General features: G+C 44.8%; 1 protein-coding gene across 1 annotated transcript in view; it reads right to left on the reverse strand.

Moving 5' to 3' along the window:
• ATP8A2 (ATPase phospholipid transporting 8A2) overlaps positions 1-21,254 on the reverse strand; it is a 273,938-nt gene that overhangs the window by 19,399 nt on the left and 233,285 nt on the right. Inside the window, exons 33-34 of the mRNA XM_026049801.1 lie at positions 11,016-11,104; positions 5,016-5,120 (exon numbers count right to left, since the gene is read on the reverse strand). Of these exons, the coding sequence (XP_025905586.1) occupies positions 5,016-5,120; positions 11,016-11,104 (194 nt within the window). The remainder of the gene's footprint in view (positions 1-5,015; positions 5,121-11,015; positions 11,105-21,254) is intronic.

Below are 21,254 nucleotides of genomic sequence, written 5' to 3' on the forward strand. Positions count from 1 at the left end.
TTCTGCTCCTGGGGGACAAGTCCCCAGGAGCACCCACGTCCCTGCCACCCGCAACTACACCAAGGGGCTGGGCGCCCGCATCCACCCCGCCAAGGAAAGCTGAGATGGAGGTAAAGAAGCCACCTTGTTCTGCGGGTTAAATCTAGTCCTGCACGCTCTGCGTGGGCAGCGGGGCGAGCTGCACAGGGGAAAYGCACCTAAACGAAGGTGCCCCTCGGCCTGACGCAGCTCCTGGCTGCAGGAAGGCACTCAGGGGCCGGGGCAACTGCTGCCCTGAGTATGCTGAAAAGCAGCCCATGTTTTCACAAGCTGGACATGAAAGGAGGTGGCTGGGGCTCTCAGTGTGCCCAAGAGCTGTGAAAAGGTGAACTGAAAATACCTCGTGCAAATGTAGAGTGCACTGCTCCCTTGGCAGCTCACAGCGAGGCAAAAAGCAGTCCTGTGGTCATCTCACTTGGCCTTTTTCTTCTTTTTAATAAAGACACAGACTCCTAAATTTCTGAGTGATTTGACGAAACTCTTCCCGCTGCTCCCTGGATGTGGAGCCTTTGCAGCCGCAGCCCGGACAGGCCCTGCAGCTCCTTGTAAAGAAGCAAGCAGTGAGAGCCCCGCTGCTCCGCAGAAGCGAGCCKTCTGCCCAGCCTTTGCAGGACAAAGCACAGACCCAAGCACAGAGCTGCTCTCCGAGGGGGCTCTCTGGCAATCCCGCCACAGCAAAGCCCTCTGCAGCAGGAAATCTATTGTCACGGGGCGAGCGGGCTGCCCGGCTTAGCTGGCTGCCTCTGAGCTGGGCCTTGAAGGCACTTGGGTCTCCAAAGCAAAGTTTGCTCTRGGCCCTGAGGAGGCTTTGCTCCAGCTGAACCCCTGCTGGCTTCCAGGACAGCCTAGGTGGAGTRAAACTGAGTGCAGACTTGGAGACCTGGCCCTTCAGGAACCAAGATTTGGTTAAAAGCTGACTTTTGAAGTCACAAAAATCTCTCGGCYGTTGAAACTCAATGCCAAGTTTGAACACAAACCTGTAGAAAAGCTGTTTCCCTTGTGTAAATCCTGTGTGTTAACACGATTACCTCTGCCGGGCAGGTGCCTCCCCACGTCCCTGTTTGCTTTGGCGCAGGCGCTGCCCCTCTCACCTCTGCAAATCCATGTAATTTAGTGCAAAATCCTGCCCTTGGTTAGGGGAGAGCGCCAGAGAGCTGGGTGAGAGGCTGCCAGCCACGGTGGGCAAGGGCCGGTGCCCACGGCTGCGACACTGGTGCCCACAGCCCCTGCCTGCCCCTCACTTGGCCCTCAGGCTCTTGCTGGTGTCGCCCGGGSTCCGTCCTCACCGCCCTGCTAACGTTCTCCATGCTGGAATCACCTCGTTTGAGGACTTTGGCTTCCAGGAAAAACAAAAACAAGTTTTTAGCCATTGAGATGTAGGGAGGAAGGGGCCAAGTTCTTCTCAGTGGTGGCCAGTGACAGGACAAGGGGCAATGGGTACAAGTTGTTAGAACACGCAGTTCCATCTGCACATGAGGAAGAACTTCTTTCCTGTAAAGGTGCCAGAGCCCTGGAAGAGGCTGCCCAGGGAGGCTGTGGAGTCTCCTTCYCTGGAGATCTTCCAAACCCGCCTGGCTGCCACCCTGTGCCCCGTGCTCTGGGTGTCCCTGCTGGAGCAGGGGTTGGACTGGATGGTCTCTAGAGGTCCCTTTCAACCTCAACCATCCTGTGATTCGGTGAGATGACATAAAAATATGAGATTACAACTCTCTAAGGCTCCAAACAAGACACTCAATTGCTGACACCTTCAAGCACCACTCTAGGGCTCCCTGCAGAGATTTTTGGGAGCCAGCTGTAGCGCTCAGGGTTGATTTCACTGCCTCTCTTCCCTGTGCAGACCAGACAGTGCCTGACTCGCCACTCGCCTCCTTGCTGTTTGCTCTCTTAAYGTTCTTAGGAGTAGAAAGTAGCATCTGTTTTTTTTTTCTTTTTTTTTTTTTTATGATTAATAGAAGTAAATTCTGCTTTAGAAACAGGTCAAAGAGGTTAAACAGGACACAATTAGCACTAGTAAAGACTTTTTTCATTAGCCAAAAAAAAAGTGTWTCTAGCAAGACCAGGTGCTAAGGACATGTGCACACTTTGGTATCAAGGGCAATACCCAGTTCTCCCCGTGCTCCTCCTGACCCTGCAGAGAGGACCCAGGTGCCATCCTGCCCACACTGCAGGGAAAGGGGYTGAGGGGCAGCAGCCTGTGGGCACCCTGTTGTGCAAGGCTAGAGGCTCTCCCTGCTCTCCAGGGCTTGTGAACTGCTTTTTGTTTAGCAGAATAATCCTTAACATCCACATCTCGCACCTCATTTTTCCCTCTCAGGCCTAAGCAASGCTAAAAGCAATTAGCTCCTTAAATCTCTCTCTTATCTGTAATTGGGTGTGATTTCTTTTTGTTGTTTGTGAAAAAGAGCCAACACTGAACAAGAATAGCAGCCTCCACGTGAGCCAGGAGGCCCTGAGGACAGGCAGTTTATCCAGTCTATCTTCGGGGCTGCCCGGGCGCACTGGCATCTAGGGATGTGTCTGCAGGAGGGCATGGATGTACCTGGGCAGCTTTCACAGAGATCCCTGCTTCCCATGGAAAATGGGGAGGCTGCGGTGGGCACACACTACCCRGCACTCCCCACTTCCAGCAGCTTGGAGAAGTGTGGGAAAAAAACAAGGGGGAATTGGAGAGGCTGGGAGGGCACCAAATGCCCGGGATGCCCCTTTCCCAGCCCCAGCCTCCCCTTGGGACGAGCGCGRGGTTTCAAGCAGGTGTGAAGGAGCCAGGAGACACAGAGGAGATAAAAGGCCGAGGGCCATGGCGCAGAGGCCGCCTCAGCAGCACGGAGGCTCCTAGCAGGCAGAGGCCCCATTATCTAGTTCACAGATGGACCACCCAGAAAATGTGGGAGCAATTAGGAGGGAGAACAAACAACGGCGGGGAGAGCGGGCGGAGGGAGGCCGGGCAGCAGGGCCAGGTCCCAGGCCTCACATCATCTCCAGGCGAGCGTTGCGGGAACGAAGCGAAGCTGCCCGGAGCAGCGGCAAGGCACATGAAAGGGCTGGCAGGGAGGATGCCGTAAAAGAAAGGGCTGTGAAAACACGTAGCCTCTGACTGAGTTACAACACACTGGCCGCTACATTTAGCTAATGTTTGGGATGGTGTGTAAATAAGGAGGGAGCCCATGCAGCTGTGGGCGGCGCACATGCGTGTGCACACACGTGAGCACGGTAAATGCTGCCTCTCCGTCACTGCCACTGCTTGGCTTGCAGCCCAGGGATTCGGCAGGCAAAAGCACAGACCTTCTTCCTTCTGTTAACAACGGGTAGCTAACAGGGGCACAAAGACCAAATATTATGAACTGACACAAACGCACCTCTAGGTCCTGTGCACGGATGGAAGTGCAGCCCCAGCTCCAGGAATGGGGGCTCACACGGATGGACCTCTGGGTCTGGAGCAGCCCGTTCCCAGGGGCACTGGATGCTACTTTGGGGATATCTAATCTCTCTATYCATCACCAGCCAGGCTGGCCTGACTCCTGGCACTTTGCTTTTGACCAGCTTCAAGGTGACTACTCAGACTCTCGAAAGCAAGGCCCATTTCTAATTAAATGCCTGATTTTATGCACTTTGATTTGCTGATTTTTGGCTGTGGCACAGAGCACAGGCTTTGTTAAATTGTGCTACAAAACTTGCTTTTTCATTTTGCATGATTCTAAGCACAGATTCTAGGAGCACCATTTATAAATTTTATTTTATAAGAGTCAAACATAATGGCAAGAGATGACTCATAAAATGAAAAGAATAAAACAAGTGTTTTGAAGTGATTTCCATCAGTAACACTGTTTACTTTGCCTTGGCCTCTGACAGGCAGACTCTGGTCACTAAGGATGTCTTACAAGCRCATTAAAGTTGACAGAGAATCGTTTTTTTTTTTAATTACAATTTATTACAGGCTTGGTAAGCTCACTCCCTGAAAAAATTCCCTAAAAAATAGTGCTTATTAACTCACAAGTTCAGTTGAAAAAAAAGTACTTCCCAGCTTGCCTTAGCAGCAGCTACAATATGGCAATTAGTTTACCTCAGAATAGACATCAAAGGCTCAAAGGATGACCCTGCCCCTCAAGAACAAAATCTTTAAAAAGCCCCATTCCACTCAGTTTGCTACTTTATAAGGTTTGCTAAAATCCAGTTTAATAATCATACAGTCTCCTAGCAAGTCATGCTGGTGCCTTAATGTTTCAGGAACAGAAGAGTTAGTCCCGAACCCTTTCTGAATTTGGGAAGCTTTTCTGACTAGCTGCTGCAGAACCACATTCTGAGGTGGCAAATGAAACTCTTGGATGCAAAATCCTCCCTATGATTTTCTTTAGCTTCTTTCCCAGGAGACAAAAGTTGCCACATGACACACACTCTCCTCACAATGAAGGATTCAGTCCTAGCAATATGTTCAAATCCATATGGTGTGGATACCTGGGAGAGGCATGACGAGAAACTGAGACTCCTGAATGAAGGAGCCTATAAAATACAGCAGAAAAGAGCAAAAAGCATGAAAAAGAAAAAAATATTCATGAGGTGAAACTAACCAAATAATTTTTTGGGGCCCAATGGATTAAGCAGTTCTCTTTTTAACAACAGTTTMACTCTCTTCATATCCTGAGTCACAGTTTCCTCCCTTTGACATGGTTGTCTGATTGATTTTTTTTCCCCAAGGGCAAGGAAAATACCCTCTCTTCTCTAAAACTGTAGGCAACAGTATTACATGTTACCCAGCAGGAGATTAAGCTGCAGTTTCTAATAGAGCCTCATAGCAACAATGACGGAGAAATGAAACTGGAGGGGTTGATTTGGGTGAGGATGTGGAAAGGAAAAGCACCAGTGAATGACTAATACTGGAGAGCTGCCTGCCTGGAGACACCCTGGAGGGATGCGGGAGAAATAGGGAGGGGAGAGGACGAGAAGGATCTGTTTGAAACAGTAGTATAGGCCTGTCCTACCTCTTGCCGTTGCTATCACGAAGCATGGCTTTGCCCAGCGCCCTGGTCTTCGTCTCCAGTTCCTGAACCTCCTCCAGCAACGTTTTGTGGTAGACATGCTTGGCCCTGCACCACCAAGGGAAGAGAAAAACAGAACAACAAAACAAAAAGCACACATGAACATTTTTGTGTCTGTAAAAGGCCATTTTTTTCTTTTAAAGACAAGAGGTGGAAGGTCCTCCTTTCGGAAAGACTGGGGAAATAAGACACGGGGAAGGTACATACAGAACGGCCCAGGTTCACAGCACCAGGAAGTATCAGACAAGGAATCAGAAGGACCTCCAATTCAGCAGAGCTGGCTGCTTCAACCTATCRCTCCACCGAAAAATAACTGCACTAGGAAGACCTGATGCTACTGCTGTGGGACAGCTCCAGAGCTGGGCACTCAGACAACAGGATGGGACTACAATGGGTATTTATGTGGCAACTTCCACTCSGTCTTCTGAGTCCTGCCTCCCACCTCCCTGAGGGCAGGGGAGAGTCACTGGCAACCAGAGGCCTCCATTTCAGCTACCGGCTTCCCCCGACTCCAAAAGCGCCGCTCTCCCCACTGGGATACACAACCAGATTTGGAGCACAACGTCCCCCACACAGGCCTGGGCCTTTCTTTTCAGCCTCACTTCCTACTTCAGGGCTTTTATTCCTCACTTCTGCCGGCACTAAGAAGAGAACGCAGGCCCCTCCGTCTTCATACCTACAAAGCAAGAACACACAACCCAGGGATCTTTTTCTCCAATGGGCAGTTTTTGATCAGCTTCCTCTTTCGTGTCACATGAAGGAGAAAAAAGTGTCCCATGAGGTGGTATTGATTTGCATACAGGATAAGCTTGAAAACAAGATGGARTCAAGTCAACTGAGATACTACTTGCTTCACCACGTTAAAATTATAATCAATCCTAGAGATGGCAAGGATCGCTTTATACATTTTATAAAAATCTTATACATAGATACTGTAGTCTTCAGCTAGTGATGCAAAAAAAGTCAGTCTTTGCCTGCTAGAGTGTATAAGTGGTATATACATTATTAAAATATAATAACGGTGTATTTTTTTTTAAGATATCATTTTTATTACTCCTTGCCTGGGGAAGAGGAAACACAAAGCTTGCGGAATCTTAGTGCTGAGACTATTTGAGATGATTGTGGCTGGATGTTAATAYTAAGTAATCCAGGCACAATTCTTTCATGGTGCCAAACTAGGCCCCAGATATTGCAAGGTGAAAGGTTAAAATGAAAGCTGCTTTTCAAAATAAATCTGAATGAAAAAAGGAAAAAAAAAAAACCCAAACTGAAACTACTCAGCAAAAGCTGGAGCAAAAGGAGAATATCCTGATGTTGTTAGAATTACATCAGATAAAACCACCTGTATGATTTGCTAGAGAGCAGCAAGATGTTGTGACTGAGGGATAAAACAGAGCAGCAAGAACACTTTAAAACTTGCACTGTTTCAAGAATGTGAATTTACTTCTAAATGCTTTGAAGTTAATTAGATTCAAGCTCCTGTAACTACTTAGATGAATGGTAAGACTCAATCTGCTCTCTGAATAAACTACAGCCATTTTTAAAGAGGACAAAGCTTTGGGCTATTAACTCTTACAATTTTACAAACGACTTGGCTTTCACGCTCTCTTAATTTGGGTAATACATTAAAACCCTGCCTTTCAGCTTGTATCCTGCCTTTTAAAGRGACCACATCTACTACTGCAAAATTGAAGACTAAGTTTCAAGCTTTTAAAGTCCTTTAAACCTTGTTTTCTTATAAGGAAGAGCGTATAAACTGAGGAGTTAATGCAATCTCTCCCAAAACTTCTTGCTCACCTTTATCTTTTCACACTCTATAAGGGTGAGAGAGGTTTTTGTTTTCCTTTGAGAGCAACACTGAGTTCAAACCTTGAGCTCAGTGGATACAGAGCAACACAGGCCAAGCGGTGCAGCACAGTCAGAGCAGGCATTGCAGAGGTATTGCCCAAAATGGACAAAACATTGTCACCCCAAGGTCACGGGTACTGAAGTATTTCAGAAACAGTAAGAAATTCTGAAATACATGGGCTCTGTGTCATGGCAGGATAGCTATAACCTTCCCACACCATGCAGGTAATATTTACACATTGAATGAGTTTTTGGCTTGAAGCAAGAACCTCCATGGAAGAGTGACCAATTTAATATTTCTACTAGTGCCAGAACAAACCTATCCATTAGTTTCTGAAACTACAGAACAACATCTGGGCCTATCCCCATCAAAATTCATAACAAATATTCCTTGGATTGCTTGCAGTGGGAATGGACAGCTCTTTCTTTTTTGACAACAACACATTGCTATCTTTTGGCACATTAAAATATAGGCAAAAGTCATGGTGTTTGCCTTGCACTTGGCTTCAGGTGCAGTATCAGCCCTCAATAAATGATGAGCTCTTGTGTTGGATGTTACTCTTTAGCTGAAGTTTGATGTGGTACATAAGGGCAGGCTCCCCTTTATCTCATGTTGGAATAGTACGATTGTGGATGTAAGAACAGCTGAGGGTTACAGCCACATTTTGAGCAGCCAGCCCTTCCCCTTCCAAGCCAGGGAAGGCAGAGCTCAATGGTCCTGGGAAAGTAGCCGGGAGGTTCTGGAGATCAGAACCTGTGGATGCCTCTGCTGTGACTCGTTTGCAGCAGCACCRTGTCAGGTGCCCTGTGCTCCAGGGACCTGCAGAGGTGTGTGGATGGGATGTGCAAGCTCCTCGTAACTTCTTCTCTCCTACCTCCACTGCCAGAGCTGGCAMAGCTGCCTCCCCTGTCAGCCTTCCCCTACTATCAATAAAAAAAGACATTTTAAGATTTTGGTAATTACTGGAAGGCTCAGGAAATTTCTCACTGTAACACTGGCAAAGTGTTGAGACACCAGTTATTAATAAATTCCTGCTCAGCAAGGAATAAAATAGTTTTTGCTGGAATAAACTGTTTTTATGATTCTTACATAGGTTTATGGGCCAAGTATTTCGAGACTTCCTAGCACGAGTGACATGTATTCAAATGACATGTGCCAAATGTGAGCAAGAACTCGCCTTCCCAATGCTGTTCATGTCAACTAGTAGCATAACTGGGACTTCTGTAAGGCAAAAAATTAAATCCAAACCAAACTACTCAATTTATGGTGGTGGACCAAAGCTAGCAATGTGGTATTACAGGCAAGCACTAATAATAAGCTTCCTCCCCATTCTAAAAAGGGAACTTTTCCACATTTCTTTGAATCACTTAAACATACACATATACACACGGGCAAATATATATACCTTAGGCCTAGAGCTGCATGGGAGGTGAGAGGCATGTTGACAACTGCGGCCTGGGTAACAACAGGACATGTAGCACTAGCTCACACTTGCACTATGGCAAATTTGCATTACATGCTTGCATACAGCATTACAAAGCTTGATAATGGCTACAGAAGAACACTTTAGAAATAACAATATTGGCAAGGGTCTGAAACAATTTCTTTTCTTTTCTTTTAGTCACTTCCAGATGCAAGCTCTCTACTGCACTTACGTTTTGCTGGCAGTGCTCTGTACTGAAATTAGACATACACCTTTCGGGTCACGTGGATCCTTTTTCTGTGGACATATGCTTCTTGTCCAAAAGAAACTGAAAGGAATAAATTCCTTGGCCATAAGAAGTCAGAGCTCCTGGAATTTTATGGCCAAAAACGGATTCTGTGGAATTACAGACAGCAACGTGGTGCAACCACTGCTGTGGAGACGTGCCGTCTGCTTTGCAGGGGCCTTGGGCTCGCGCCGTGCATGGCCAGCCCCTTGGAAAGGAAGCAGGCCTTTACTCCTTCCATATGCCAGTGCTGAGAGCTGTGTCATTTCATTTTTCCTGCTTAAAATGTTAATTAGGTTAATTTTTCAGGGCTGGGTTAAAAGAAAAAGGGGAAAAAAAAAAAAAAAAGTCCTGCTCAGAGAACAGATTTTTTGCTTAATGTTGATAGGAGCCTCCTGGATAAAGTCTGCTGGGAAAATAGCCAGYGTATCAGTCATATATGTTCATCTTGAGAGCTTCCCCACCTCTGCACATTCTTGGTCTGAACCACTGAGCAAGGATTACATTGCTAAGATTGCTCTAAGAAATATTAAAGAATAGGCTCAGTCAGTAAGAGAGTTTTAAATCYGCAATAGCTGAGGACGAGCCTGCCTTGGTCTGGCCCGTTTCACAATTCCCTAGTCATTTTTCCAAGCACTGATAAGAACAGAGGACAACTTAAGGACATATCTGACCTTCAGCTACCATGAAAACATCTCAGAAACAAACTCACAGTCTTTGACACCAAGATGATGCAGCAAACAATTTTGCTCCTATTTACCTTTAATCACAGGAATATTCCATTGACTTCTCTGTAAATGGTTTTAAATAATGCCTGGCACAGGAATAAGACCTGTTGTACTAAATTAATTTTAAGATTTTTTTTTTTTCCAAAGCTTTAAAAAGCTGGTCACAGACACAGCTAATTTTAAGTATCCGGAGTTAAACAATTTAGCCTCAACTTTAGACTTTTAAAATCATTTTCAACGGAGAAATCTAATAAATACAACAAAAAAAAATCTCTAGTATGCTGGACTATTAAATTATAATTTGGCTTCAACAGACATATTACATTATCATACCTAGCTTTAATTTTAGGAGTGTAGCTCATGAAAATTAACCTGAGGGAGAGAAAGGGAAGACATTTTGAAGTATTTAAAGTCCATCAGTATTTACAGATTACCTACTAACAGTTGGTAATCTAACCAACTACTAACAGTTTTGCCTACTAACAGTTCAATTTAGCTGTGCTAAAYTGAGATTTTCAGATGTGCATATGACCTGATTTATCCTTTTAGGCTGATCTTTGAGATGTACTTATATTCAAAAATATTCTGCTTTTCCAGTATTCCTCCTAAAGAGGAATCTTCTTTTACTGACAGATAGCTCCTTCCCAGACCTAAGTGTAACACATTACAATATTTTGCTTTGGGTCAAGTGGCAAGTTAGAAATAGCACCTTTTGCATCATACTCTTCTTGTAATGAGTTATGGAAACCAGAATACCCTGAGGAAGAACAAAAGGGTAAGGCTTTCTTTGCACTCGTCTAGCAGACCAGGAACGCAACTACCAACTCATCTCTCAGCATTCAAAGTGCACGGAAATCTCTTACTTTGGTCCAAAGAAAAGCATTTCTGCAAAATAAAAGCTTCTTGGTTGTAACACAGCTTTCCACTGCAGAAGACGAAAACTTTGGGGCTCAAGACATTTAAAGCAAAGTGAAGAAAACGCAGGAGATTCTACATGATAAGGACAATTCTACATTGAAATGAAGTGTTTTGAAACCAGGGAAATTTGGGAGGAGAAGGGAATAACACACACAAGTGTTCTGTGAGGCTAGTCACACCTCTTGGGGTAGGGAAAGAATCAGGATTTTCCTTCAAATGTGGAGYCCAGAGAGTCAGGCTCTTCTCTCAGTTAGATCAGTCAAGTTGGGAAGACTCACGGTTAAAAGAGAGTCTGAAGAACTGGAGCTTGCAGGGCACTAACTAGTACCACAACTTTACTTTCAACCCAATCTACTAGTCCAACCAAAGAAAGTATTGGGCTCCCTTTCAAGAGCAGGGCACCTTTGAGGTCTAAGTTAAATTTGCCTCTAACTAAAGGTAGACAGAGCAAATAATTATGAAAAGAAACATCCTCATTACAGGGAGAAGGCTCCATCCTCCAGCTTCAGGACTAAAACTGCTCATCTTTTTGCACTACTAGTTGCACTTGAATATAAGGAATGACTCCTACTTCCAGCTTTGCTGAGAGGTCCTTTTCATTCCCTGAAAGGCTCTGCAGTTGCTTTACAGAGAGATACTGAACTGGCAGCCACAGCACATCCCCAACACATCTATGACTTCCACAACACATTCATGCAGAAAATTCCTACCACATCATGAGGGCTCTTTGAGGACTTACGCTCTCCATGCCACATCTTTAACAAGGCACGCAGTGGGCACGAGAAATAAGCCAAACCAGAAGTAACCACAGCGCAACACCATCCCAGCCTGTGAAGAAACAAACAACAAGTCAAGAGCATTTTCAAGCCATCACATGGAATTAACTGATCATTAACAAAAAAAAAAAAAAAGTCACAGCAATGGCATCAAATGGGTACTGGAACCACGATCACGACTACGTTGAAATCCCAGTGATGTTCAGCAAGTGTGGGAAGGGGGAGTCTCATCAGCTCTTAACAGAAATTGTGCTTGCAAATAACAACGAGGAACATTATGTCCCATTGGCATCACTTCCTACAATCCAAAACACTTTGGCTGTCTTCAGAAAGATAAATAATATATATATATAAACATATATGTGTATCTGTTTTGATCTAATCCTCCACTGATACTAATTTATGTATGCAGGCAATTATGTATTTTTCCCTCCRGGAAAAGTGCATGACAAATATGCTCCACTTGCTCTGTTGACCAACTTTTCTGCCCTTTGCCTGCTCTCCCTCCACTCGCAATTCCAGATTCCTATCATCAAACTGACATTATTAAAAAAAAATCAACAAAATATCTCAGTCATATTCCACTTAAATACAGCATTTCTGTACAAATTACTGCCGTCTGAACCCAGCATGGGAAAAATTCACTCCTGTCCCCACAAATGACTGTTGACAAACAGAGAGCTCAAAGTTTACGTTTGCATTTCTTTCACTGTGGCAATGCTTCAGGGAAATGCTTGCTAGGATTTGAGAGAGAAGATGTCCAGAAACCCAACATGTCCCAGAACACATAACCCAAAACGTCTCAGAATATGTAAGTACTTTCAGAACCAAGTTGAAACATGGTGCCTTTTCTTTATTAAGAAGTTGTTTTAAGGCTCTCCTCTTACAACTTTTTAACTAATTAATGGTGAGCAAGGCCCTGAGCCACTATGTGCAAGACTTCAGAACACCTCACCACCTCTTGCACACACACGTATGCTCCCTATAAGGCTCCTTTTACTTCTCTAGTAAATTTTATACTAGTAAAATGTCTGGAAAGAGCTGTGTGCAGCACACATGACCCCGGACACCGTCTCAAAGGTGTCAGCAGCATTTCCCGTGGCCACACTCTGCCCTCTCACCAGCCACGGACGTTGCCAGATGCCTTCCCCCTCAGCGCCTGGTGGGCCACCTGCACCACGTGTGGGTGGTGCTCACGGGTGAGGCCATGGAGGGGAGGGGACAGGGAGGTGGATCCCCTTGGGCACCGCGGCGGAGCTGCCGCCTGGGCCGCGCTCGGCTTCACCACAGCGAGCGGTTGAGCGAGGGGCCGCGGCAGCCCGCGGAGCTGAAGCTCCGGGGCCTCGCACAGGGGAAAGTCGAGCTACAGAACACAGAACTGCACCAAACACCCACCAGCCACGTGAGAACCAGAGAATCACAGGCTGGTTGAGGTTGGAAGGGACCTCTAGAGATCACCCAGTGCAACCCCCTGCTCCAGCAGGGACACCCAGAGCACGGGGCACAGGGTGGCAGCCAGGCGGCTTTGGAAGATCTCCAGAGAAGGAGMCTCCACAGCCTCCCTGGGCAGCCTGTTSCAGGGCTCTGGCACCCTCACAGTCAAGTTCTTCCTCACATGGAGATGGAACTGCCTGGGTTTCAACTTGTACCCATTTCCCCTTGTCCTGTCACTGGCCACCACTGAGAAGAGCTTGGCGCCTTCCTCCCTACATTCTCCCCTCAGGTACTTATACATATTGATCAGATTCCCTCTCAGCCTTCTCTTCCCCAGGAAAAASAGGCCCAGCTCATTCAGTCTCTCCTACTACATGAGGAAACGTGATTTGTGATTATACCCTTGCAATACAAATCTGCTTGGCTGCAGCAACAGAAGGAACTTCTGCTACTCACTGCACACGAGATTCAAAACTGAGAAAACCCACCACATTTCACGGCCAGGACATCCACCTGCAGCACCCCAGATTTTCCTTCCCTGTTGATAACTACTTAAAAGGCATCTGCCTCACAGTCCAGCCGCGTTTAGCAGCAACTTGCTCTTCGACTGCCAAGCARCGATGACTTCCAAGATCCTTTTGCCCTTTTCGACTGTTAAATCCCCCGAGCTGCTGCTGCTGGAGTGCCAGATCAGTGGTAAATCCTGTGCTGGAACCAAGCGTGAGTTACACCACGCTACAACGTTTATGGACACTTTGCCACCCACGTGGAGAGGAAGTAAACAAATTCCAGGCGGAGAATGAGCTCTCAGTCAGTCGYGATCCCTCATGCCTACTTCCACATCGGAACGCCCGGAGCATATGGTCAGTTCTGAGCTAGGCTTWTTTAAGGGAAAGGGTAATAGAGGGAAATCTTTAACCCTTTCGTTAGTCAAAGAGATGGACTGGAACAAGAGGGTGGTAAAATGCCATTGGATTTGTTCTCCTGCCTTAGCTGTGGCAGTGCGAGCAGCCTCGTCAGGTCAGCGTCTCCAGCGACCCCCTCCCGCCCGCTGTGCTAATGAAGCCTAAACAAAGGCCCGGAGAGACCCCAACGCACTCTCTGGTATTTCYGATTTATGTATTTTACACTCCGCTTCTTTGCTTTCTTAGATAAAAGCAGCTCAAAGRGCTTTTAATACACTAAACAATTCAAGCACTTGTCTAGTAAAGACTGAAACTGTGGTACTRTCAGTTCATTCAGTAGCCTCAAATCACTTTTGTTATCTCATACCTTAAGCTCTCCTTGCACTGAAGAGCCTCAAGCCAGGTACTTTTTTTACCTAAAATTATAGATTTTACCTAGGTCTTATTCCGCAAACAGCACAACTGTTCCCCTCATTTCAACCCTTTAAGTCAGAAGGAAAAAGAGCTTGTTTTTTAAACAAATTCAAAACTTGACCAGCTCTGTCATCCCAGAGGCCCCATGCTACACAACAAGGTCATTTTCACTCTGGCTCCTGGTGTAAACGAGCACATCCAACGCCRGCTACCAGAAACCATTCGTCACGGAGCACCCGGAGAGCACCCACGGCTAAGGATGAGTTTCTCCCTTGAAGATGTTGCAGCAAAACTTCCTGCCATCACCAGACTGCCGTCCAAAATGCCCCAGCGAAGCTGCCACAGTGCACCTGCCCCTTCCAGGGAATGGATAATACTTTTAAAAGTTAGGGAAAAAAAAAAAGAAAGAAAGAAAGAAAGAAAAAGCTTAGCTCCAGGAATTTCAGCTGAGCAGCAAACAACCTAGATTCCAACGCCCTGACCATGCTGAGCATRCTTAAGGATGAGTCTATTAAAACAAATAAATAAATGAAAGCAAGTAGGATGCAATAGCACTGGCAAGAGTCACCAGGAGGATTTGCTTGGTAATGCCATTGTTTTAGAAAGCTTGTGTTAAGTTTTTATCAGTACTATTATTATTATAAAAAAATTTTATAGGAATAAAGAATTTATTATAGGCTATTTTCCCCGCTTTATTAATTCTTTCTTAAGATGCAAATAAGTATAACTCCTCGTTTTACTTTTCAACCAATAGGTGGTGCCACTAATTTCCCTAATTCCTTCCAAATGAGAATTACAATGGCATAAAATAGCCAAGTAGGGGCGGGGAGAGAAATATTTTGGTATTCTTATCACAGCAGGGTTAAGCAACGAGTGGGGACCAATAAATGATTCAGACAAACCAAGAGTCTCAGCCTCCTTCAGAGATCATTCAAGACAAAATTTAAATTCACATTTTGAATAATAAAAGCTTTTATTACTTCATTTCCTCATATATCCATGCATCCTAATTCTGATTAAAAACAGACAGGGAAAGCGTCAGGTCACCCGGAAAACAGCTGGCCTTGTATTTACAGCGCGACAAAAATTATTACTGGAAGCGTGCCCAGATCCTGATCATATCTGTCTCCACGAGGCACAAGTGAGGACCCAATAAGCTGCTCAGTTTTGGTTTCATATTCGTTCGGATGCCGGTTTTATACGACTGAGATCCAAGTTCAAATTGTGCTGCGCTAGACACCGCAGAATCGCGGCCAAGGACTTTGTGCCTCGCCAGTCCCGTGTGGACAAGGGCAGCAGCTCCGTGCCGACCGCGCGGGCTCAGACCACAGCCAGGATCACCAGTTGCCACCACAAAGACATGAGTGATGGAGACAGAGGTGACAAGTGTCACTGCGGGTGCAGCTGCCTGGAGGGACGGCTCGAGCCGCACAGTGTCACGGCAGGAGAAGAGCAGAACGGCACAGCAGCCTTTATCTGACCAGGACACAAACACACTTTCTCTTAGAGGGTCTGCGTGCTCTTGGTCCTACAAAGGCTGCGTGTTTGAAAGCCAACACCGAGTAGTTCTCTTCATTCACAGGACCTAGAAGTTTAATATTGAATGGGCAAGCCCACAACACCTTATCAAACTGCTGGCTGAATAAKTTTTAAGGAGACATGCAGCCTGCCACACATTAACACTGTGAGCACATCCACGCTTTGCAAATGATTAGAAGATATTCTGTCACACAACATTTCATTTTCTTGAATTGTGCTGAAGGTTTTTTCCTTCCATTCAAATGATGAGAGAGCAATTGTTAAATGTGGCCAAAACCACCTCCCAGAATTTCTATTAGTTTAYGTGCAGCGATCAGTATCTTCATTCCATGCTGCTATATGGTATGAAACATCCTAATTGAGTTATATTTATTGTATTATATAAATAGGACCCTTGAAATGCCACAACTATCAGACCCACGTTACAGACCTCGAACACTAAAAGCCAAGCGCAGAGCGATGCCACGGGTGGCTCCCGGTCGCACAAATCAGTTGCAGAGCTGGGCAGGTTGCCCAGGTCTCTCAATTAGATCAGACTACATAGAGCCTGAGCCTAGCGGGGCCTGAGTATGAAACACAATCAACATCCAGGAATGCAGGCTCCAGGACTTCCCTTGTGCACGCTGGAACATAATCCAGCCTCAACCTGAGTTGGTGCTTAAGAATTTTTTCTTTAATACAACCCCAGCCAGCTCCAGGCTGGACAGATTTACTAGATTCAGGGCTGACAGGTGTGAGGAACAGATTTAACAGGTTCCTCTTCAAGCACCATCCTGGCTGGAAGCKCAACTAGAGAATAACCCCGGCGGGTTAGTGGCAAAGCGGTAAAAAGGGAGGCAAGAGAATTTGAGTTTCCCTCCTGCTTACAGAGCTGGGAGTCAGGAGCAGCTCAAATGAAGTCAGCAGAGCTCTACTACTGAGAGGCTGGCTGGATATTTCCATGTCTGAAGTAAAGATGTGCAATGTTTTCCATAATGTAAGAGTTTTCGTGCTAAAATGACTCAGATGAAAACAATGACCTCACTGGCTGGCCGGCTTTAGCACAATGACACATTGGTCGGGTCTCAAGCCTATTTCCTCCCTCTCCCAGTCTCCACTCATACAGCCATATCCCCTTGAGAGCAATAAAAAGGGAAAGAAAAATCAAATATTTTACTTATTTTTTCTTATTTTTTACAGTCATACTTGAAAATATATGGAAGCCAAACATCAATAACAAGCCTATCCACTGTCTAGCCTTTATATCATAGCTATCAAACCTATTGGTAAGATTCATTTAGAKCCTGCATATAAATGTAGGAGATATATTTTGAGAAAAGGGAAAATGCAAACACTATCACAAAGGCATATAGATGGCATTCCCTGTAAAGGCCATTGTGAGGCACAGGTTTCAAGCAAGAATCTTTTCATGGAAGGAGTTGCTAGCTATGATGCTTAAAGTAAGGCATGAAAATACAAACAAAAGCACAAAAACTGAGAAAAACATAAGAGAATTCAAAAAATAAATCAACTGCTTAAATAACTCCTTTTTCAAGTCTGTTCTAGGAAGCAGCAATAAAATGCTTCAAGTACAAATAYTGACACCTTCATGGAAAAATAACAAAATGAAACAAACAAAACCCTGCACTTCACATAGACCGGCACGATTTCAGAGGAACTGGTACGAGTTACTGCACCACAGGAGCACAGCAAAATCTTCAGATCTACTCTCTTTAATTTTGTTGTTGGAAGCTATTGCATATAATAAGTTTGCAACATCTTTTCATTCTTTTTTACATGGTACTGAAAGAGATTCAAATATAATACATTAATGTAATGTTCATGTGTATAATATTGGGCAAACACATCCCAAAGAGTGCTGTTAAAAGCCTTTTTTTTTCCTGTTAACTAAAAGTAGACTCTGCATACACATCCCTGCCTGAGAATAAACAAAACACATTACTACATCTCATTACTTAATTAGTACACAACAGTACTGATTAAGCAAGGATCCTGCCCGCGTTACTTTTCATCATTACTCTGACAGTAGAGAATTAAGGAAATTAATCAGATGGCATTTTAATTTGATTTTAGGACTCACTGCCAGTGCAAACCGTAGTGCAATTTTATGCAGGCCAGCATTTCTCATTCATTATTGGTCATAGTGAAGTGTAACAAATAATGCAAACAAACATTTCTTCGAAGTCATTTGGAGAAAAATACTGGCTAAAAACTACTAACAAAATCATGCTGTGTGTAAATGGATATCCAAATGGATTTCTGATGGATTGCCAAAATTTCATTTCTTTAGCAAACCTAAGGTGAATGGCACTGGGGACTAATTACTACCCCCAGTTAAAGCATTGGATGTTAGCCTGAGGCCCTCAGCATCAACCTCAGTTACTGATGAAACGTCATTCCTTCCTTTACACATGTACTTATTGACMATGAAGCAAACTAGGTCACGGCACTCTGTTGATGGCATCTTAGAGATTTACTGTTCTCCACCTGACTCGGGCTGGGTGTTATCCTCATTCACAAGACAGTTKGAGTTTTCTTAAATCTCTCCACTTAGATGGTTGTGCAACACAACATAACCTACCTTTACGGCGGTCTAAAACGAGCTGCATGATCTCACACCTGGAGATGTCGCTGAGAAGCCCACGGGGAGCTCCTAGTGATGCATGGTGACCCTGCCACGCTGCTCGTAACTTCTCTGTGCCCAAAGAAAAGCTGCTGGGGAGTGTGTTTTCCTGGGAGAAGGCCAGCTCACTCCCACAGCTCTTCTTGGAAGTCTGGCAGCTTCCTCCCCTCCTCAAGCTAAATGAATACAGGCGTAAATACAAAGAGCAGAGTAAGCCTGAAACGACAGCTTTGAGAGACCTTACAATGAAACAAAGCCTCGTGCAATCTGCTTCACTTTGGTTTAAGCTTCTACATTACATCTAAAAATAAACTTGTATCTTAAAACTATGTTTCCCTTTCCGAAGTCACGTTCAGCTTATAACCAAGTTTGTTTGGTGCCTATAGCTTTTTCTGTGCAGGTTTTATTGGTAACCACTGTTGTATAGTGGCTGCCCCTATTTAATAACTGTGCTTTTATCATGAAAACTGCAGGTGAAAATATTAAATTTTATAGAACCGGCTTTTAGATTTAAAGCTCCAAGGGAGTAATTAGGCTTAGCAGAAGCTATTACTTGCCAATGAAGATGCAAGATATTTGTACAGCCAGCCAAGTTACACCTACAAAAAGAGACAGAATCTTCAAACTTGTGTGCTGAGATTTTCCAGCTCTTCCTGCACAAAAACTGGCTTCCTTGCACAAAATGCATCTGTATTTCAAGATATATGTCCTCCTCAAAATAGCCAAAGATGCTTCCTTAAGCTGGAAGGTGATCCACCAAGAGCAGCACAAAGATTACGGCAAAACCACGCTTGTCTAACTCCACCTCCATCTCTGTTTCATGGTATGAGCTTTGGCATGTTTCCTAACCTCGAAGGAAATGCAGAAAACACAGTTTACTTCCCYGGAGTGTTTTGAGTACATGTGCTTTTGAAGAAGTGCTTATGGGAGTATTTTGATTTTTTTTTTTTACATAAGTAACAGATAATAACCTTCCCCATCTCACACTATTACTCCTTTGCTCATTTTCAATCATCTTTTGACATCCACATCTATTCTTCTGTATGTTTTGCTACTTAGTACATCTTTGTGCCAGACATATTTGTTATCTGCAGACCACCTCAAGAAGGTGGATAAAAAAAAATGAACTATAACTCATATTACCTAAGTTACTCTATTAAATATTTTGAGCAAGTAAAATTGGCACCTGCATACCTGCCTGGATGGTCAAAATAGCTTTGTCCTCCAAGTGAAGCTGTTGACCCAAACTCAAATTCGACAACACAGACATTGTAGAGATCTGGAACGGTCAAGCATAAAACTTTCATCAAATTTCATTCATGTTCGACTCGACAACTTGTCCCACATTCGGCAAGTTGATTTACGTGAGGCTTCTCCAGTGCCTCGATMTAGAATTTAGGTGGAACATGAGAATGGTCTGCAGGTACCTGCACTTGCAGGCAGCTGGTCACAAAGTTGACAAAAGCTGGTCACTCTGCACACCCCTTGCTGCTTGCACAAAGCTAGAGCATTAGGTGGAAAGATCTGGGTTTTGATATTATGTTTTTAAGATGTGTTTTGGGATGAAGTTTATTGGGATACCATGCTTCCCTGTGTTTCACATCTTGAAGACTCCTTAATAAGTCAAGACTTTCAGAAAAGTGACTTATAATGGCACGGAACAAATTTGTTCTACCAACTGCAAGGCCCGGAGAAGCAGATCTTTTTCAAATTGGGGTCTAAGCTTATAAACCACTGAGTTAAGCTCAATTCTAACCGAAGTCAAAAGCAGCTGAGAATACTTCATTCCAGACACAGAGCTCTGCCTCCTGCAAACCGTGTCTTTTAAACTAGGGTTTTYGTCTGTTCCCTGTTATAGCAATGGAGACTTGCATCAGATAACAGTCATCTACTTCCCCACACCACATRTTTCTCTAGTATAGAGCAATTCATTAGCTCTGTTACTAAACCTTTGCTTGGGATTTTATCTTCACTGAACTACTATTCAGTAGCTATGTTCTTAAACGTGCTCTGAAAACAGCTCAAAATTTAATGTGTTCTTTACCACTATAATGTCTCTCTGGAAGCCTCTATGGACTTTAAGTTACTCTGGCACAATTGCAGTTTAACTCAGATCAACGGAGTCTTATCACAAATGGATAGTTTCCTTCATTTCCTTCAACTCTCTTCCCAAGCAATTTTGCTTGAGTGCACATGACTTCTTCATACAACCACTGTCTCTTTCTTGATTTATCACATACATAGTATATTACCACATACAAAATCTTCCTAAAAGCAGAATTAGTATTTTCAGCACRTTACATAAATCTTCTTTTCCACATTACACAGTAAAATAAAATCTTCTTTTCTGTATCACATAGTAAAATACAGCGACAAGGGTTCGCTCTGTGTCCACAAATAAAGCCCATAAAGATCCCTGAAAAACCTTACTGGTATTGCCTGGTACTTTGTGGCTACATGTAGTAGACATGTAGGCATCTAGCCTGTCTACATCACATGCTAGTGATGTAGCAATTCCTCCCCACTTCTCAGTCTTGGTCATCTACCAGCCCTATTTCACCACAGCTGGCCAATTTCTGAGCTGCTTTGCCTCCCATGGATATTCAAAATGAGAGGGCCCGAGATAAATGAAACAGTTGAGGAAAGACAGGCTCACAGTAAATGTTCCTAGTCATTAAACATCTATGAAAGAAAGACCACAGTTCTAGCCAGAGGTGATGGAGGGTCTTGAGGGGGACGCAGCTTCTCCCTGTCCCTGGACAAGCATCCTGCAAGGGAACCTTTGCTCCTGGCGGCTGGGAGGTGTCGCTGCCTGGAGAAACCCGTGCTGCCCACGTCCTCGTGAAGAACAGCACTGCAGAAACATGATATCACTTGGTGCATTAAACCCCCTTTATTATATTGATTTATGCTTTCCCTTTTATTCCAAAGGCACCAGGAAAAACATTTGCTTTTGATTTGGATATCCCGRTCCACGGAGAGCGGTTTCACAAGCAGGTCCCGCCCGGGCCTCCGCAATGAATGACTTCCGCAAATACCCCGGCCTAAAGCCCCTCCGAAGCCTTCGCCGTAATCCCCGACATCTGCTCTGTGTCCCGGCTAGGCCCGCGGTGGGGATCGGCGCGGATCTGCCGTCGGCATTGGCCCGGATGGGTAAACGCTCGACGCCGGCCTCAGCCCGCCGCACCATTGCAGCTGAGAAGGCCGTACGCAAAGCAGGCCTCTCATGTAGGCCCTTCGAACATCAAGGAAACACCTGCTCAGAAACTATCCAAAATAAATCTACC

The sequence above is a fragment of the Nothoprocta perdicaria genome, unplaced genomic scaffold (genome assembly GCF_003342845.1).
Source record: "Nothoprocta perdicaria isolate Ctin4 unplaced genomic scaffold, notPer1 scaffold_62, whole genome shotgun sequence".
In the NCBI taxonomy this organism is placed as follows: domain Eukaryota; kingdom Metazoa; phylum Chordata; class Aves; order Tinamiformes; family Tinamidae; genus Nothoprocta; species Nothoprocta perdicaria.